General features: G+C 43.6%; 1 protein-coding gene across 4 annotated transcripts in view; it reads right to left on the bottom strand.

Annotated features, from left to right (window-relative positions):
* Positions 1-14,741: 14,741 nt before the first annotated feature.
* Positions 14,742-17,421, bottom strand: part of Cap2 (cyclase associated actin cytoskeleton regulatory protein 2) — a 149,415-nt gene continuing 146,735 nt past the window's right edge. For 3 of the 4 annotated variants that reach the window (XM_087589689.1, XM_087589691.1, XM_087589690.1), the window contains exon 14: positions 14,742-16,167. In XM_087589689.1, the coding sequence (XP_087445815.1) occupies positions 16,084-16,167 (84 nt within the window). In that variant the 3' untranslated portion in view covers positions 14,742-16,083. 4 annotated transcript variants of the gene reach the window in all.

Genomic DNA, 17,421 nt, shown 5'->3' on the forward strand with positions numbered 1-17,421 from the left:
GAGTGGATAGAGCTGCTGCTGCCTGCTGACCTGTGAACTGCACTGCCGATTTCCAGACGACACAGGTGGGAGTTGCTCCAAAGAACCTTTCTAAACAGGTCCATTCCCCCAGCCTCTTTCCCACTACCCCTGGTGGGTGGTGGGCTACAAGGGAGGTTGAAGCCTTTAAGAACCATCATTGAAAATAGGTTTTGAAAAAAATCAAAGTTACAAGTATGACTTGGACCTAGTCAGCAACAGAAACATCGAAAGCTTTGATGCAGACCGGATGTGGTTCAGCCTCAGAGTACTTATGTAACAAGCAGGAGACACTGGTTCCCAACATGATCTGGGGAGCCATTGTGAAGGGCGTATATTTGTAAAATAAAAGGGCCGGTTTAATTGAGTACGATAAACAGGGATTCGTACCTCTTCTCTCCTTTACTCACACTGGAAGCTATCCGCAGGAAAAAGCCAAAGTTGTTGATCTCAGAGGGCAGGCCAGGCAGTCCTGTGCCTATGCAAATCTTTTCCTTGGAATTTCACCTTTGACAGTGACTCTATCTCTCTTAAATTTCTTTCTAGCTTCCTTATGAGGTAGTGCACTAGCCTAAAGGCCACTCTCTCATGCCTGGTTATCACTGTTATGTTTATTTATTTTTACCTTCTCAAATGGATCCCTGGGCTTCAAGCGTGCCTGGCAAATACTCCGCCATTGAACTGTGTTTCCTTTCAAAACTATTTATTTCCATTTTAACTTGTGTGTGTGTGTGTGTGTGTGTGTTTGTGTGTGTGTGTGTGTGTGTGTGTGGATAGGGGAACATGGGTGTCGTTCTCTGTGACAGTCAGAAAGGGAGCATTAGATTTCCTGAAGTCAGAGTTACAGGCAGTTACGAGATGCCAGGGTGGCTTCTGAGAGCCAAACGCTAGTCCTCTTGGAGCTTAGCTAGCTGCTCTTAGCTTCTCAGCCTCCTCTGCAGCAGGTTTTCCCTCCTAGGAGGCCGGGCCATGGTCACAAAAGGGAACTTTGTTGCCTAGAGCAACCTGTGGATTGCAACCCCAAATCTTTCACAGGGGTCACCTAAAACCATCAGGAAACACAGATACTTATTTCACATTGTGATCCATAACACTAGCAACATTACAGTTATGAAGTAGCAATAAAAATAGTTTTGTGACTGGGAGTCACCACAACATGAGGAACTGTATGAAAAGACTGTAGCATTAGGAAGGTTGGGAACCCGCCTCTAGAGGGTCCAGAGTTGTGCCCACAGACAGAAACTTCCGTGTCACCCTTCAAATCCTTGCTCCGTTCTTGGTCCACCTTGCTGTGTGGTCAAACCAAACCCCCTCTTCCCCCAATTTTTTAGTTTCCTTTGGGGCTTTATTGGCATTGTGTGCAGCGATGTCCAGGTTTAATACACTGGATGACTTTATTCTAATTAAATGCAAAAGTCATCCCTCCTTTTCATTCAACGAGCTCTATCCCTTGGATAGCCTGTTTTGAGCCATTATGGTTCTGTGTAACACCCTGGCAATACTGGGAATTACCCAGTATTGGTGAGATTTGGAGAAAAGGGTTCATTCATTCTGAAAAGAAAATTTGCACCATTTTTTAAAAAAATTGTATCTATCTATCAAATGTATATGAGTACATTGTAGCATCTTCAGACACACCAGAGGAAGGCATCAGATCCTATCACAGAGGGTTGTGGTTGCATGGGAATTGAACTCATGACCTCTGAAAGAGAAGCCAGTGCTCTTAGCCATTGAGCCACCTTTACATTTTAAATGGATAGCTTGCCAAGACTGAGCAGAATTCAGAATAACCAAGCCGTGCTCCTAAGTGATTCTCCTTTTAGGAAGATACAGAAAGATTAGCAAACCAAGCACAGTCCTACAGAGTTATTTATAAAAGCAAAGCAAGGAAAATTCATGAGAATGTGTATCCAGAGTTACCAGGCACCCAATAACAGGCTCTCAGAAAGATCCAGTTCAACACACAGAAGTCGTCATTGTTAATTAAGGAGAAAAGGGGACTTTAAAAGTGCAGGGCATTAAGATTAAGCAAGAATATATATTTTATATACCAAAATATTTTTGCCTCGTCATTTTATGTTATGAGACCCTGTCTCCTAAAACTCAAGTTGGCCTTAAAGTTGTTACATAGCTGAGGGATGACCTTGAACTCCAGATCTGTCTGCCTGCACCTTCCGTGTGCCAGGATTATAGATGTGTGCTTCCATATCCAGCTGAGATATTGACAACAGATGTTTGATTCATTTCAAGATATTGGAGAAATAGCCTATTGCTAACTGGCACTCTGCGGATAATGTAAAAAAAAAAATTGGCATTCCATTTCTTACTTGTTAGCTTACCTCTAATCAATTTTTAATCTGAAACTTGATACGTGAAGGGAATGGTAGCTAATGCCTTTAATCCCAGCACGCAGGAGGCAGAGGCGGGTAGATTTCTGTGAGTTAGAGGCTAGCCTGGTCTACATAGGAAGTTGCAGGACAGCCAGGGCTACAGTGAGACCTTGTCTAAATACCTGTTTATTACAACAGACCTGAAGTGCAAGGGAAGACTACGTGACTCTGTCTCCTGCAGAATTAGCCCAAGGAAAAAACAGTAACATCTGGTTTAATTTTTGTTTCATTGAAAGAAAAAAAAAATACTGCAGTGTTAGGGACAGAGCCCAGGCTCATGCTGGGCACACATCCCGCCACACTGATTTCACGCCCCTCCCCCCAGCTCAGATGTTTGTTTTGTTTTGTTTTATGTTTGTTCATTTATTTGGTTAAGCCTTAATTGTGTTTGCCTCATTTCCCTAACTTTTGGGCTTAAATGCTGATCCTCCTCCAATCTCCGGTAGAAGGAATTTCCATTGCTACTAAGTTGGAATTGTGATAGGGCTCTCTTCTTTGGATAACTATTTAAAAGATGAGTTAAACTTCTATACTGGGTGCCGGAGAGAGAGTTCAATGGTAAAGGGCCCGTACTGCTCTTGCAGAGGATTGGAGCTCGGTTCCCGGCACCCTTGTTTGACGTCTTGTGACCACCTGTAACTCAAGCTCCAAGGGGAATTCAGTGTCCTCTATGGGTTTTCACAGACACCTACACATATGTGCACATAGATATGTGTGCACACGCACACAACGATTTTTAAATATATTTATTTATTTAATGTATATGAATGCTGTATCTGCAAGGACACCTGCATGCCAGAAGAGGGCATCAGATCCCATTATAGATGGCTGTGAGCCACCATGTGGTTGTTGGGAATTGAACTCAGGATTTTTGGAAGAGCAGCCAGCGCTCTGAGCTGCTGAGCCATCTCTCCAGCACCCATACAACAATTTTTACAAGGCCACATTACTGAGATTTTTTTCAGCTAACCTTTTCTTTTTTTTCCTTTTCCTTCCTGTCCCCCCCCCCCCCCCGTCTCTTTCTTATATTTAAGTACACCGTAACTGTCTTCAGACACACCAGAAGAAGGCATCAGATCTCATGACAGATGGTTGTGAGCCACCATGTGGGTGCTGGGATTTGAACTCAGGACCTCTGGAAGAGCAGTCAGTGCTCTTAACCACTAAGCTATCTCTCAGGCCCCAGCTAATCTTTTCTTTCCCGCTTTGCTCTCCTCCAGGAAGAACCCATGGCCTGTGTGCTGTTTGCAAACTCTGCAGTTTTACATCACTTTGGGTGGAGAGTTTTAGCTTTATAACTAAACATCTGGGTTTGTCAAATGGCTATGCTTGCTTGTCAACCTCACATCTGGATTATTAAAACCCAAGTGACTGCACACATCTGTGAGGGATTTTTTTTTCTTAATTAAATCATCTGAAGTAGGGAGTCCTACTTCTAATCCTGGTCTTTGAGTCGGGCAGATCCCCCTTTAATCTGGACCACACCTTCTGTTTGTATAAAGGGCATGGAAGAAGGAAACCTGCTTTCTTGGCCCACTTGCTCTGGCTCTCATTAGCGAGTTCATTCCTTCCTTGGGATTAGAGACTACTTCTTTGGGATCCCAGTGTCTACTGAAGGCCAACCGAGACCTCTAGCCTTGTGGACTGAGCTTGGATGCTTGGCCTTTCCCCTGGTAGACAGTCATTGCTGGACTAGCTAGACCTTCTTCTGTCCCTCTAGAGAACTTCACTAATGTTCATGCTCTACACTTCCAGCATTTCTTTCAAATCAATCTCGTTAATGACACCATTTCGATTTAATATACAAACTATATAACATATAAAAATATTTAATATTTTGTGCATTATTAACTCTGTCCTATTTTAAAGAATTCTTTTTTTTTTACATCTCCACACACTGTTGCTTAATGTACTTTTATGGAAAAGAAGAATTCAATACCACAGACTACAGTAGTTAAAAGCCCAAGGTGGTCTCTAACTCCTGATGCTAGAAACACAAGTTGTGTATGATCCTTTCTCCCTCCTTGATGGGCACTTCTGTGATCAGGTTATATATTATATGACACAGGTAAAGGGTCTACATAGATTACTAAGGTTCCAAATCAACCTACTTTACATCAATCAAAAGACGAATTATCCTGGCTGACCCTGACCAGATTAAGTAAAACCTTTAAAAGAGAATTTAATGCATTCACCATAAATCTTGTTTCCCTGTATGTTTCTGAGTTTGTGACTTTTGCCTTCTTATGGTTCTCATCCACCACCTCTTTACTCATTCTGTTTGTGTGCTTAACTTTGAGCTAGGGTCTCTCTATTATATAGACCAGGCTGGTCTCAAACTCATATAGACATCCACCTGCCTCGGTTAGAATTGAGGTTCTGTCTACTACACAGCACCCTTTCTCTTTACTCATTCTTTCAACTTCGAGATACTTTGTTTTAAGGTTTTTGGTTGTTCATTTTTTTGAGAGACGCTCTCATGTAGTTCGAATTGGTCTTACAATCACTGTGTATCTCAGATGGCTTGGAACTCCTGATGTTCCTGCCCCCATTTTTTTAATCTCTCTCTCTCTCTCTCTCTCCCTCTCCCTCTCCCTCTCCCTCTCCCTCTCCCTCTCCCTCCCTCCCTCCCTCCATCCCTCCTTCTGTCCCTCCTCTCCCTCTCCTCCCTCCTTCCCTCTCCTCCCTCCTTCCCTCTCCTCCCTCTCCTCCCTTCTTCCTTTTTTTTTTTAGTAATTATTTATTTACATTTCAAATGTTGTCCCCTTTCCTAGTCCCCTCTCTACTAAATCCCCATCCCATCCCCCCTTCCCTTTGTCTCAAAAAGGGTGTTCCTCCACCCACCCACTCTTTTTTTTTTTTTTTTTTAAGATTTATTCATTTATATATAAGTACACTGTTGCTGTCTTCAGATACACCAGAAGAGGGCATCGGATCTCATTACAGATGGTTTTGAGCCACCATGTGGTTGCTGGGAATTGAACTCAGGACCTCTGGAAGAACAGTCGGTGCTCTTAACCGCTGAGCCATCTCTCCAGCCCCACCCACCCACTCTTACCTCACCTTTCTAACATCTCCCTTCTCTGGGGCATCAAGCCTCCACAGGACCTAGGGCCTCCCCTTCCGCTAAGGCCAGACAAGGCAGTCCTCTGCTACATAAGTAGTGGGAGCCATGGACCAGCTCTTTGGTTGTGACTTAGTCCCTGGGAGGGTCTGGTTAGTTGATACTGTTGTTCTTCCTATGGGGTTACAATCCCACAGGAAGTTAGTCTTTCCCCTAACTCTTCCATTGGAGTCCCCAGGCTCAGTTCAATGATTGAATGTGAGTATCTGCATCTGTCTCAGTCAGATGTTGGCAGAGCCTCTCAGAGGGCAGCCATGTGACGCTTCTGTCTCAAGCACATCCTGGCATCAGCAATAGTGTCGGGTTTGGTGTTTGTGCACGGGATGGATCCCAAGGTAGATGCCCCCATTTCTTGAGCCCTAGGGTTATGTGCATGGTTCATTCATGCCCAGCCGATACTTTGTTTTTACCTGAGACACTTAAAAACAAAATGTGAGTATTGTTGACCTGAGGGGTTTTATTGGTGGTATAATTCATTATATTTATTCTTACTATTATATCATAACTTTTATTCATCTTGTTCTATGATTTATTCTCTTGATATATATTTTAAGTTTTATTATAAAAAGGTTGTAAAAAATTGCACAATGAAATTAATCAGACCCAAAGACTATACAAGTGAACTTCTGTACAGTTAAAGAGCCACTCCAAATGGGTGCTGTAGAGCCTGGGTTTTTTATATGATGCCTCAATGTTTTATATCTTTTTTTTGTATTTTGATATTACAATATAATTACAACATCTCTTTTTTTAAACCCATATGTATGTGTATATATATATGTATATGTATGTATGTATGTATATATATTACATTGTTAATGCATAAATATATATATATTTCTAAACATAACCTGCTCATTCTATATAATGTTGCTTGTACGTATGTTTTCAGGGTTGACAATTTGGTACTGGACAGCCAATTGATGTGTTTTCTGGGGCAAGGCCACCTCTCCATTTCCTAGCTTTCCTGAGTTGCCTACAGTGTGTGTGTGTGTGTGTGTGTGTGTGTGTGTGTGTGTTATGTGTGAGTGTGTGTGTGGGGGGACTTGTAGGCCTTTTCTCATCCACCTTGGCACGTCTATTGGTGTTATTCTTGGTCTCAGGAAACATTACAGAAAGGGCAGAATGGTCTTAAGAGCTGGAGGATCAGGAAGTTTGCTGTGAAATCGTGTCTCTTAGTAACATCCGAAGCTACACCCATAAACAGCCATGTAGTCTCACCACCATGAGTACACATTAGATAGTATACCTTCACTATTGAATAGAATGTCTATGTCCTCATCTACCACCAAACCCAGAGAGTGTATGGAAGAGTTAGAGCTGGAGAAACGATTGCTTTATTTCCTCTTTTATAAGAGTATGGAGGATATGCCTCTTTGTTTTATCTCTTCTGATGTTTCAGAAAGTATGCATCCAAAATATTATTAGAATTTAAAAATTTGTCTTCCTAAATATATTTTGGGGTGTGAATGTGTTGTGTGGTTGGTGTACATGCTTGTGTTTGTGTGTGTTCTCATGGGCATGGGCACAGTGTCTGTCATGCATGTAGAGGCAAGAGACTGACATCAGTTGTCTTCTTAAGTTGCTTCCCATTTTTTCTTTTGTCGAACCTGAAGCCCATGGAGTCCAGCTGGTCTTACCCTCAGGATCCCTTGTCTCTGTCTCCAGAGTGATGGGATTATAGGCAGGCCACCACTCCCACCTGACCACCTGACTTTTATGTGGCTGCTGGGATCTGAACTCTGGGCCTCACATTTGCATGCCAGTCTCTATAATCCATGAAGTCATCTCCCTACTTGTTAAAATGTCTTTTAAAGAGTATGTGTTTGTGACAGCAGGCACATGACACACACAAGTTCAAGCCAGACAAAACTCCCAGCACAGAGAAAGGGAAGGGAATCTAGAGTCCCGCTCCTAACCAAGAAGCTAATCACAGTTGATAGACCTGCTAGGAAAGGGAAACCCAGTTTTTTAACAATGGAGAGTCACACTTCTCAGCAGGCCCTGTATCTAGGAGTGTTGGCCAACACAAGATAGACTCCATGTTGTTTTGGGTTTTGTTTGTTTTGGGAGAGAAAGAACGTGGAGTTCGGTGGGTAAGGAGGTGGGAGATCTAGGAAGAGGAGTTAGAAAAGGACAAACACTGTGATCAAAATATATTGTATATGTTTTTTTAAGCCAATTTAATGGGGGCAGGGAAAGAATATGAACCAGCATGTGTATGTACTGGGCCAGAGAACAGCCCTGCATTTAATGTCCAACAAATAACTTATTGCTGTAGAAGTTTAGTACTTTTGTCTTGTACAACCTTTCTGTCCCCTTTCACACAAAAATATCTGACCCTTGTGGGAGAATGTGTGGGACAAGGCCTCTCCAGACATCATAGGCTAGCACATAAAATGTTTGGTGGCACATATAAGTTACCTTTTTTTTGAATTGTTGCTCAGTTGGGACCCCAATTGCCCCCAAATATTACAGGCTATATCTATTGTTCTCGGTTATCCCCAGAACTTTTTGAAAAGACCCAGTAGCTGGAGACAAGACGTAATTGGGTCATGTAAGATAGAGAAGTTGATCTGGTACTGACCTGGAAGCTCCCTCCTTACCGAGTAGCTTTTATTTATTTATTTATTTATTTTTTGGGGGGGTTCTTTTTTTCAGAGCTGGGGACCGAACCCAGGGCCTTGCGCTTCCTAGGTAAGCGCTCTAACCACTGAGCTAAATCCCCAGCACCCTGAGTAGCTTTTAAACTGCTAGAAGGTTCTACTTATGCTAAACCATCAGAAAGTATTCAACAATCTTACTCAACTGTGAACCCCATGAACTATAATAATGACAAACCTGACAAGCTATTCCTCTAGTGAGACAATGGCAGAAACGTCTTAGGTGTAACCAAGTACTTTCTGATTGGATTTACAGATCCCTCCATAAAACAGGACTTATACCTGGTACTGCTACCTGGCCCAAAGCCTCATGACTTTCTAGTTCCTAGACTAGTGGGGAATAGTGGGGCACAATTATTCTACTAAGTGAACATAATATCAAACTGTCCCCTAAGTTATACTCATAGAGAAGAAGAAGATAAGGAGAAGTTTCTCCTTGCAGTAGACAAGTAGATTTATACAGAGACCCATGGCTAGTCAGGGTGTGAAAAATAAGACTGTGGAGTCTTTGGCTGTAAGTGGGACTTTTTTTTCAATTTGAATAGTTTTGAGAACTTCATATGTGCGTGATATATTTACATAGTTTCCACCCCTCCCTTCCGACTCCTCCCATGCCTCCCCATTTCCTCTCAGATTTATGACATCGTATTTAATTATTACATATGTATGCTCCTCTTGGAGAAGATGGATGCTCCCTCTGTCAGCAGCTGCTAATGGTCTGCAGTTCTTCCTCTAGGGGCGGGGCCTGGAAGGTCCCCTCTATCTGCCTTGGCATGTAAACGGGTGTCACTATGCTGTTATTGTTTAGATGGCCAAACTGTTGAGACTTCATGGATGCGGCTTTCCTGTCACACACAGGAAACTCCCTCAGCAGACAGCTTGGTCCTCTGGCTTTTATACTTTTATACCCCCCCATCCCTTCGTCTGTGATGTTCCCTGAGTCTTGGGCATCGGAGCTGTGTTATAAAGGTGCTAGTTGCAGTTGGGCACTATGGAGTGTTGTTATTAGTTGAGACCATTTCTCTCTCACTCAATGTGGAGTCCACTGATTGGCTGGTTTGGCTGGCTTGTGCTCTTCCTGTTCTTGCTTCCCCAGAGCTTACAAGCCTGTGCTGTCATATCCAGCCTGCTTTTTTTTTTTTTTTTTAATGGGTTTAGGGGAGCCGAACTCTGGTCCTCACGCTTGTGTAGTAAGCACCTTTTTTTTATCAGGTCACCTCCCAGCGCTGATTTTCTTTTAAAGGGTTTCTTTAAAGGTGCCACAGGCATTGGTTGGATGGGCTCACTCACCTCTGGCAGCTCCCGTATGAAAACCAGGTCCTGTGACCTTCATGGCAACGTCTGTCCAGTGAACAGAAAATGTGCTTACTTTCCTAACGGGTTCATGAGCTGTGAGCCTACGTCCTAATCGATGACAAGCTATTGGAACTGTCCCTATCTCGTAGGACACGGGATCCTTTTTGAGGAAAATAGACACGCAGTTCTGTGGACTGTGGAGGAGGTTAATTTAATTAGAGAAGGTAGCTGTCTAGCCAGTTGGTAGAAGCAGCGTGCAGAAAGTAGGCCAGATTGCTGGCATAATTATTTCAGATGCTAACAAGTGAGAGAGAGCCTTTTCGATAACTCCGAGAACCAGACTTTAGTTGCCGACGGGAGCTCATTCCTTTTTACAATTACCAGACATAGTGCCCACCACATTTTGTCTTTATTTTTTCCAATCCCCGTGCACGGCTGCAACTGAGCTCAAGATAAAGCTCACCCTGACCCAGAGCCTCGGCAGGTGCTTGGATCACTTAGCGTTTCAAGTATGGTTTCCTATAGATGTATATGGTTAGCTTCCTTCTGGTCCCATGTATCAGATAGGTACTAACATTTATGCTTCGGTTTGCGAATGGTGCAGGTTTATGACAGCATAGGAGATGCTTGGGGATTTGATCCAGAGTGTCTATGTATCCTAGACCATGAGGAACACATGTACATACACTGCCTTTAAAATCTATAGTGTAAGAAGCTTCCTGCCTTCCTCTTTCCCTTCATACCCCCTTCTGACATTATTTGTGTGTGCGTGTGTGTATGTGTGTGTACACAGGCACATGTGTAGGACAGAGGTCAGTTTTCAGGAATTTATGGATTTTTTTTTGCCTTCCTACTGTTGGGTTCCAGAGATTACACTTGGATCCTTAAGTCTGTTCAAGTGTTTCCCCTCTGAATTATACAGCCTGCCCTTTTTCTAGTATCTTGAGGCAAGATCTCCCATTGTAGCCCAGGCTGGCCTCAACATCAGCATTTTCCTACCTTAACATCTTAGTGCTGGGATCTTTTCTCTGAAGTATTTGTTCCACAGCTCCTGCAAATCGTTCTCCCAATGCCACACCCCCCTTCGTTAAACACCTTACAAGAGAAGACTGAATTATTGAAACCTGGTTGCAGAAAGCAGTCACGTTCCTGACATTGATAGCCTGCATCCACCTGACTCTCTCATTGTGTCACAACTTTGAAACCGGATCAAAGCACGGGAGGCAGGACAGCTGCAGGCAGGGCGGGCTACAAGAAGGCACGTGCTGTTAATGTCAGCCTTGCAGTGCGAGGCACTTTGTTCATTGTGTGTTGACATGGCTGTGCCCCACTGGAACAATGACTAAGAAAAGGGCCATCAGTCTTCGCAAGCAAATCTTGAGCTTCCTAATCAACTCTACACAACTGTTATATTCATAGACAGACTTCCCTGGCAGGCTTATTGACTTTCTAGAAAAACTAGTCAATTCATAAGGTTATCATTAAAAATATTTTTTTTTAAAGATACGGTTTCTGTTTATTTGCCAGAACGAATTATTGATCTCAGGGAATTACCATCTGACTTTATTTATAATTCATCCTTCCATCTGTCCATCCATCCATCCATCCATCCATCCATCCATCCATCCATCCATAGATAAGGTCTCACATGCCCAGGCTGGCTGCAAACTTGCTAAGTAGCCAAGGATAGCTTTGAACTTTTGATCCTCCTGACCTTTGCTCCTAAGCTCAGCTATCTTATTTGTTTAATATAGTTTGATCCCAGGGCTTCACGTCCAGGATTCGAACACTCCACCAAAATCAGCATCAGCTGATTTTTTTTAAAGATTTTTTTTCTTTGATGTTGGCAAATGGGATCTAAAAACTGGCATTATGCTTTAATAAGGGATGCGTCTTTCGTTTGGTTCTTTGTGTCAAAACAAGACATCACTTTTAAAATGATTACCAATGGTCCAAAACAATGTCTTTTGTTTGACTGTTGTTTTGAGACTTGGCCTTCCATAGCCCTGGATGACCTCTGAACTTACTTTGGAGATGACCATGACCTTGAAAGACTGATTCTCCTGCTTCCACCTTCCAAGTGCTGGGATTCCAGACATGTGTCACTATACCCTGCTTCTGAAACGCAGTGTATTAAAAGAAAGCAAGCAGACTTAGACCCCAAACATCTAAAGTTGCAGCTTTAGGCAAAAACTTATTTTTGACTATGAAACCAGACTTTGTGCCTGAGCGAAACCTGAACACAAACTGTTTTTGGCCAACATTACCCTTTGTTCATTGTATATTCCGCGCCAAGTTACTAAACAAACAGAGGAACAAAAGCCATGTGGGGCAATCGGGGTGAACATTGGTGGGGTGATTCGAGCTGGTTTCCCGTCTACATGCAGAGCAGACAGCAGCTGCTTGACACGCAGAAATATTGGAATGTGCTCAATAGGGCTAACATAAACCAGTCTGTCTCCATTGCAGGGATAAAAGCCCTCAAAGTGACTGTCAAAACCACCTCTGTACCCGCAGTGGTACAGACAGTACCAACGTTTTAAAATCAGTTCTTTGTAATGAGCATGTTTAATGAAGTTCAGGGGCTTTTTTTTTTTTTTTTTTTTTTGGAATATTTAAGCTCATGAAACAATTCCTAGGGCGTTGGAGTCAGACAGGACGCCAGATCTGCTTATCTATTGGCTGACATTTTCAGTTCTATGCCACAAAGACATCCTGAAAACACATGTCTAAAGATGAACCCTAAGCCAGCCATGATGGCTCATGCCCATAACCTCAGCGCCCCCAAGTCTGTGGTGGGAGATTTGCCGTGATTTCAAGGCCAGCCTGGGCTACCTAGCAATTTACAGTTCAGCCTGGGCTACCAAGACCATCTCAAACATTGTACTGAAAAAGAATGAACTATGGTTTCCTCCATTTTCACTTCCTGTCCATGCGTCCTACCACAGGAAACGGTAACTATAGATCTCTGATGGGAAGTACTAGAGAGAGGCCTGTTGTGGCTTCAGTGCTCAATGCCCTGACAGATTCATATGTTTGAACACTTGGGTCTGTGGCAGGAGATGTTGCTTTTGAAGTTTATGGAATCTTTTTAGGAGATGGAGCCTTGCTAGGGGGATGTGGGTCTCTGGTCTTAAGATTTGACATCTAGGTTCCACTTCCTGTCTCCCTATTTGCAATGTTGCCCAGCTACTGTTTGGGGTTGGTCTGGTATTGCTAATGTATTCAAAAGCTAAATTCTGTACCCCAAGACTTGGCTGCCCCAAGACCAGCGAATTTCCTCACCAGCCCTTGTTATGTAAACCTTGCTCCCTACCTTAAAATTATTGGGTAAATAAAACTGGTGACAGCCAATTACTGGGGAGGTAGGCAGGGCTTGGATGACTGCAGGTAGGGACCACAAGAAGAAAGGGAGAGAGAGAAGTATCTTGGAGGAGGAAGAAAGAAAGTAAGAAAGTAAAGAAAGAAAAAAAGAAAGAGAGAGAGAGAGAGAAAAGGGAGGTCTCCACTAGATATGATGAACCGGGAGCACATGCCTGGGTGAAATGGATCCTGAGGTCAGGTTGGTGGAGCAGAAATAACTGGGGAAGACTCAAGTAGCAAGTATTTGGGGAGCATAGGTGGGGAAGTAGACAGTTTAGTGTAAAGAAAGATAGATTGTGGGTAATTCCCCCAGTAATTGTGCAATGCTACATAAATAAATCATAGTCTGAGTCTCACTCATTTGAAAGTAAGACGGGGTCGGTATAATTAAATTTATTTTACAAGCTACCTCTTGTTCGTACTACCATGCCTTCCCCACTAAGATGGACTGCATCCCTTAAAACCGTAAGCCGAAATGAATCCGTCCTTTTTTGACATCGCTCTTATCAGGTATTTAAACAGAGCAACAAGTGACTAAGACAGGGCCTTGAACTTGGCAGGTAGCTGAGGAAAACTGGATGAAGTGTGGCAAATGTTTGTGACTTCAGCCACACCGAGAAGTTGGGAAGAGCAGATGGAAATAATCTACGGACATCGATAATCAGGAACTGAGAAGATGGGTTCAGATGCAGGTAGGTTTGAGCGTCATCCGTGCAGGCAATGGACCGAAGGGAGACAAATGAACACGGAGGAACTAAAGAGGTAGAGATGGGGTGGGCAGAGGATGCAGAGAAACTTGTCACACACACAGGCGTTCAACCAGGAAAAGGCAGTGTCTAGAACTTCACTGATGATGGGGAAGGAACCACTGATGCGATGCTGGTTAGGTACGTCAGGGAAATGCTAGACTAAGGGAACCACAGTAGTTACAGCATGCTGCTGCAGCCTTCACCTGACCTGCTGTTGCTTCTCTCTGTACATGGGGCTGACGTCCCTGGATCCCAGATTCTGCCTTTTGAAATGGGCAAGGCAGAGAGAGTTGCAGTTCCTAAGAAGCTGATGTAAACACTTCCAGTGAGTGAAGGGATAAACACACTACACGGTATGCATTCCCTATCATTTCCGCAGGCGCACGAAAGGGAAGACTCTCAGAAGGGACTGAGGTGGGTTATGGTCAGTATTACCCAGGAGAGGACTTACAGCCAAGACTGCCTCTGCCATTTCATTCTCAGCCTAAGATACCGAGGAGACCCGGGAGCCCTTGGCACTTGACTTTCTGCCACTTTCTTTCCTCCTTGTTTTATTTTTTAATTAAAAGACCACCCTGGTTGCATAAGACCTCTATAACGCAAATATGTAATATATAACCTGGTGGTGATTTTCATTTTGACCTTTGGTACGTGTGTGACCGAGTGTGTGGGGGCACCACGTGCATGCGGGTGCCCCTGAGGATGTCAGAGCCCTTGGGACTGGAGTTAGAGTTATGGAATTGAACGTGGGTCCTCCGTAAGAACAGACGAGCTCTTCACTGCTGAGCCTTGAGGTTTAAAATTTTTAAAAATCTTACTTGTGTGTGCGTGTTGACACGTACATTCATGACGTGCATGTAGAGGTCAGAGGTCGTCTTGTGTAGGTCAATTCTCCCCTTCCACCACCTGATTCCTGGACGTCAAACTCAGGTTGTCAGGCTCAGTGTCAAGCATCTCCAGCTGCTGAGCCATTTCTTCTGACTCCATAATTATTTTTTTTTTCCTAGATAGTGTCTCACTTTGTACCTCTGGCTGACCGCAAACAAATCAATAAACAAGCAAAAAGAAAAAAAAAACAGAACAAAACAAATGCAAACAAACACCAGCCTCCACCAAAAAAATCAAACGAGAATTTATCTCAGTATTTAAACAATTAGTTTTTACTTAGTGTAACTTTACTGTTCAAAAATCATACTTACTGGGGTTGGGGATTTAGCTCAGTGGTAGAGCGCTTGCCTAGGAAGCGCAAGGCCCTGGGTTCAGTCCCCAGCTCCGAAAAAAAGAACCAAAAAAAAAAAAAAATTATACTTACTAAAGCCACAACCTAGTCCAGAAGGACAGAACTTTTATAGCAAAACTTTGATACACAATTATCAGAGATGCAAATACTAAATGGATACAGAAGCTATTCAGAGACTGACAATGACTTCCAGCAAGGCATTCATAGGCACAGTCTAGATGCTTCCATTGGTTCCGAAAGCTCAGCGCTAGGCTTCGCTCCACACGGCCCCAAAGCTTCAGAGTTCTCGGCCGTGTGCAGAGAAGAGACATGGAGAGCATTGTTGCTCACCTGGGAGAGAGTGTGCTGTCAAGGCTAGGAAACCCAACCAGAGCCAAGCAACTGATTCGAGAAGCAACAGTCTGGCTGTGGCTCTCGGGCTTTTGCCTTTGAGGCTGGTTAGCACTGGGGAGCCTGGCCATTGGAAGAGGGACTCATGTCTGATAAGCATTAGAGACCTGCATGGGGTTGTCCAACAGTCGAGCTATTCTTGGAACAGAACCATAAGGTGTTACAGAGCAAAAAATGAGGACTGAGTCTCCACCCTACCCTACCCCTCTCTGCCACCACCCTTTGTCTTAGGGAAAGGCAGACAAGTAAGAATTTTCAAAGTGACTCAGCGGAAGGATGTTTAAGATGAGGAGTTAAGATTTCCTTCATTTTTCAGTAACTATAAACTTAGAATTCTGTTTCCTCTTTGTGTAGACGTGTGTGTAAAAACATGGATTGAAGTGTACATTCACACTGACAGGATGTCCTCGGTGATGAAGGTGAACACGTGAAAATTAAAAAATAGTCTTATTCTTCAGGGCACAAGACTATTTCATCATGCTAAAGTTGTCTGAAAGGTAAAAACAGACATAGACTCTCTAAGGCTTCATTTTTTTTTTTCCAACTAGCAATTAAACCAAAAGGACAAAATGGGCGTCACGGTGTGTGATCCGATGGGAACAGAATCCTTTTCTCTCTCTCTCTGCTGTGTTCACTAGTTATCATGTGGAAGTAAAAATCACACACAAAGCACGATCAAATGGTAAATATTTCAAAACGCCCATAAAAGCCTGCCAGAAAAGAAACTGTTTTCCACGGCACAGAACTGCAGGACGCTGACATGGACGCCGGGGCTATGGTGAAATCTAGCTCCTATTAGCTGTTTGCTTCTGCCAGCTGGAGGGACTCGGGGAAGGATATCTCTTGGAGGTCAGGCCATGATTTCTGCAGGTTCGGTGATGAGCTTGGATCCGTCCCATATCGTCTTGAACTGCTCAGGAATGGGAAATTCTCTCTGGAAGAAGTTGAGAAGGAGGGTCATTTACGTGGTTACGCTTCTTCTGCAGGTTGAAGGATGACAGGTGTCACGTGATGGGTGAAAGAAATTGCATCAGATCCCTATCTGCTTCATAGAGAGGGCGGGGTCACGGGCAGACTGGCATGGTCTGTGACTTCATGCTGGCAACACCCTTATCATTAGTGTTTATGAAGAGCTATGCTTGCTCTTTGAGACAGACCTCAAATACCCAGGCTAGCTTTGAACTCACTTTATCCTTGACTGAAGCCGATCTCAAATCCCTGATCCTTCTGCCTCTACCTTCTGAGTTTTGGGATTACAGGTATATACTGAGGTTTAATGTAGAACCCAGGGCCTCATTTGTGGTAGGCAAATGCTGTGTCTGAGTTACTCCCAGAGAGCCTCATGTTCGGTACTCGTATCCAGACATGAACAAAGTCAGGCGACATCCGAAGGCCTCCTGAGCTCAGGGCTGCTGGGAGCAGAGGTCTGAGAGGCTCAGCAGCAGGCCTGGAATGACAGTGCAGGGAGCAGAGCAGCAACACACAAACTGGGGGAGTCTCTCTCAGCCACTGGCCTCCATCAAACCCGAACAGGCACTGAATCAGCTATGATCTTACTAACAGGCAGATTCTGAGTCGGCAAGACTGGGGAAGAGAATGAGAAGCTCTGGTCTTCAAATTCTCAGGGGAAATCAGTGTGTGAATGGGGTCCAGACTTGTCTACTCTTTGGGATATTGTAGAAATGTCCTTAGGGCATGAGAACATGTGCACATGCATAAGTGTGAAAATACACACACACACACACCCCACCATATACCACACACATACTATATACCACACACATACTACACACACCACACATATATACACACACACCATATACTATACACATACTACATACCACACACACTACACACACACACACATATACTACACACATACTATATACCACACACATACTACACACACCACACATATATATACACACACACCATATACCATACACATACTATATACCACACACTACACACACAAACACCCCCCCACATATACCATATACCATACATACTATATACCACACACTACACACACACACACACACTGTACAACATACCACACACATACCACACATACACACCTATACACACCATACCTACATACACCATACTCACACACCATATACAACGCACACAACACACCACACACACACACTACATATACCACACATACCACACACACACACACCAT

The sequence above is a fragment of the Rattus norvegicus genome, chromosome 17 (assembly GCF_021556685.1).
Source record: "Rattus norvegicus strain SHRSP/BbbUtx chromosome 17, alternate assembly SHRSP_T2T, whole genome shotgun sequence".
NCBI classification, from domain to species: Eukaryota; Metazoa; Chordata; class Mammalia; order Rodentia; family Muridae; genus Rattus; species Rattus norvegicus.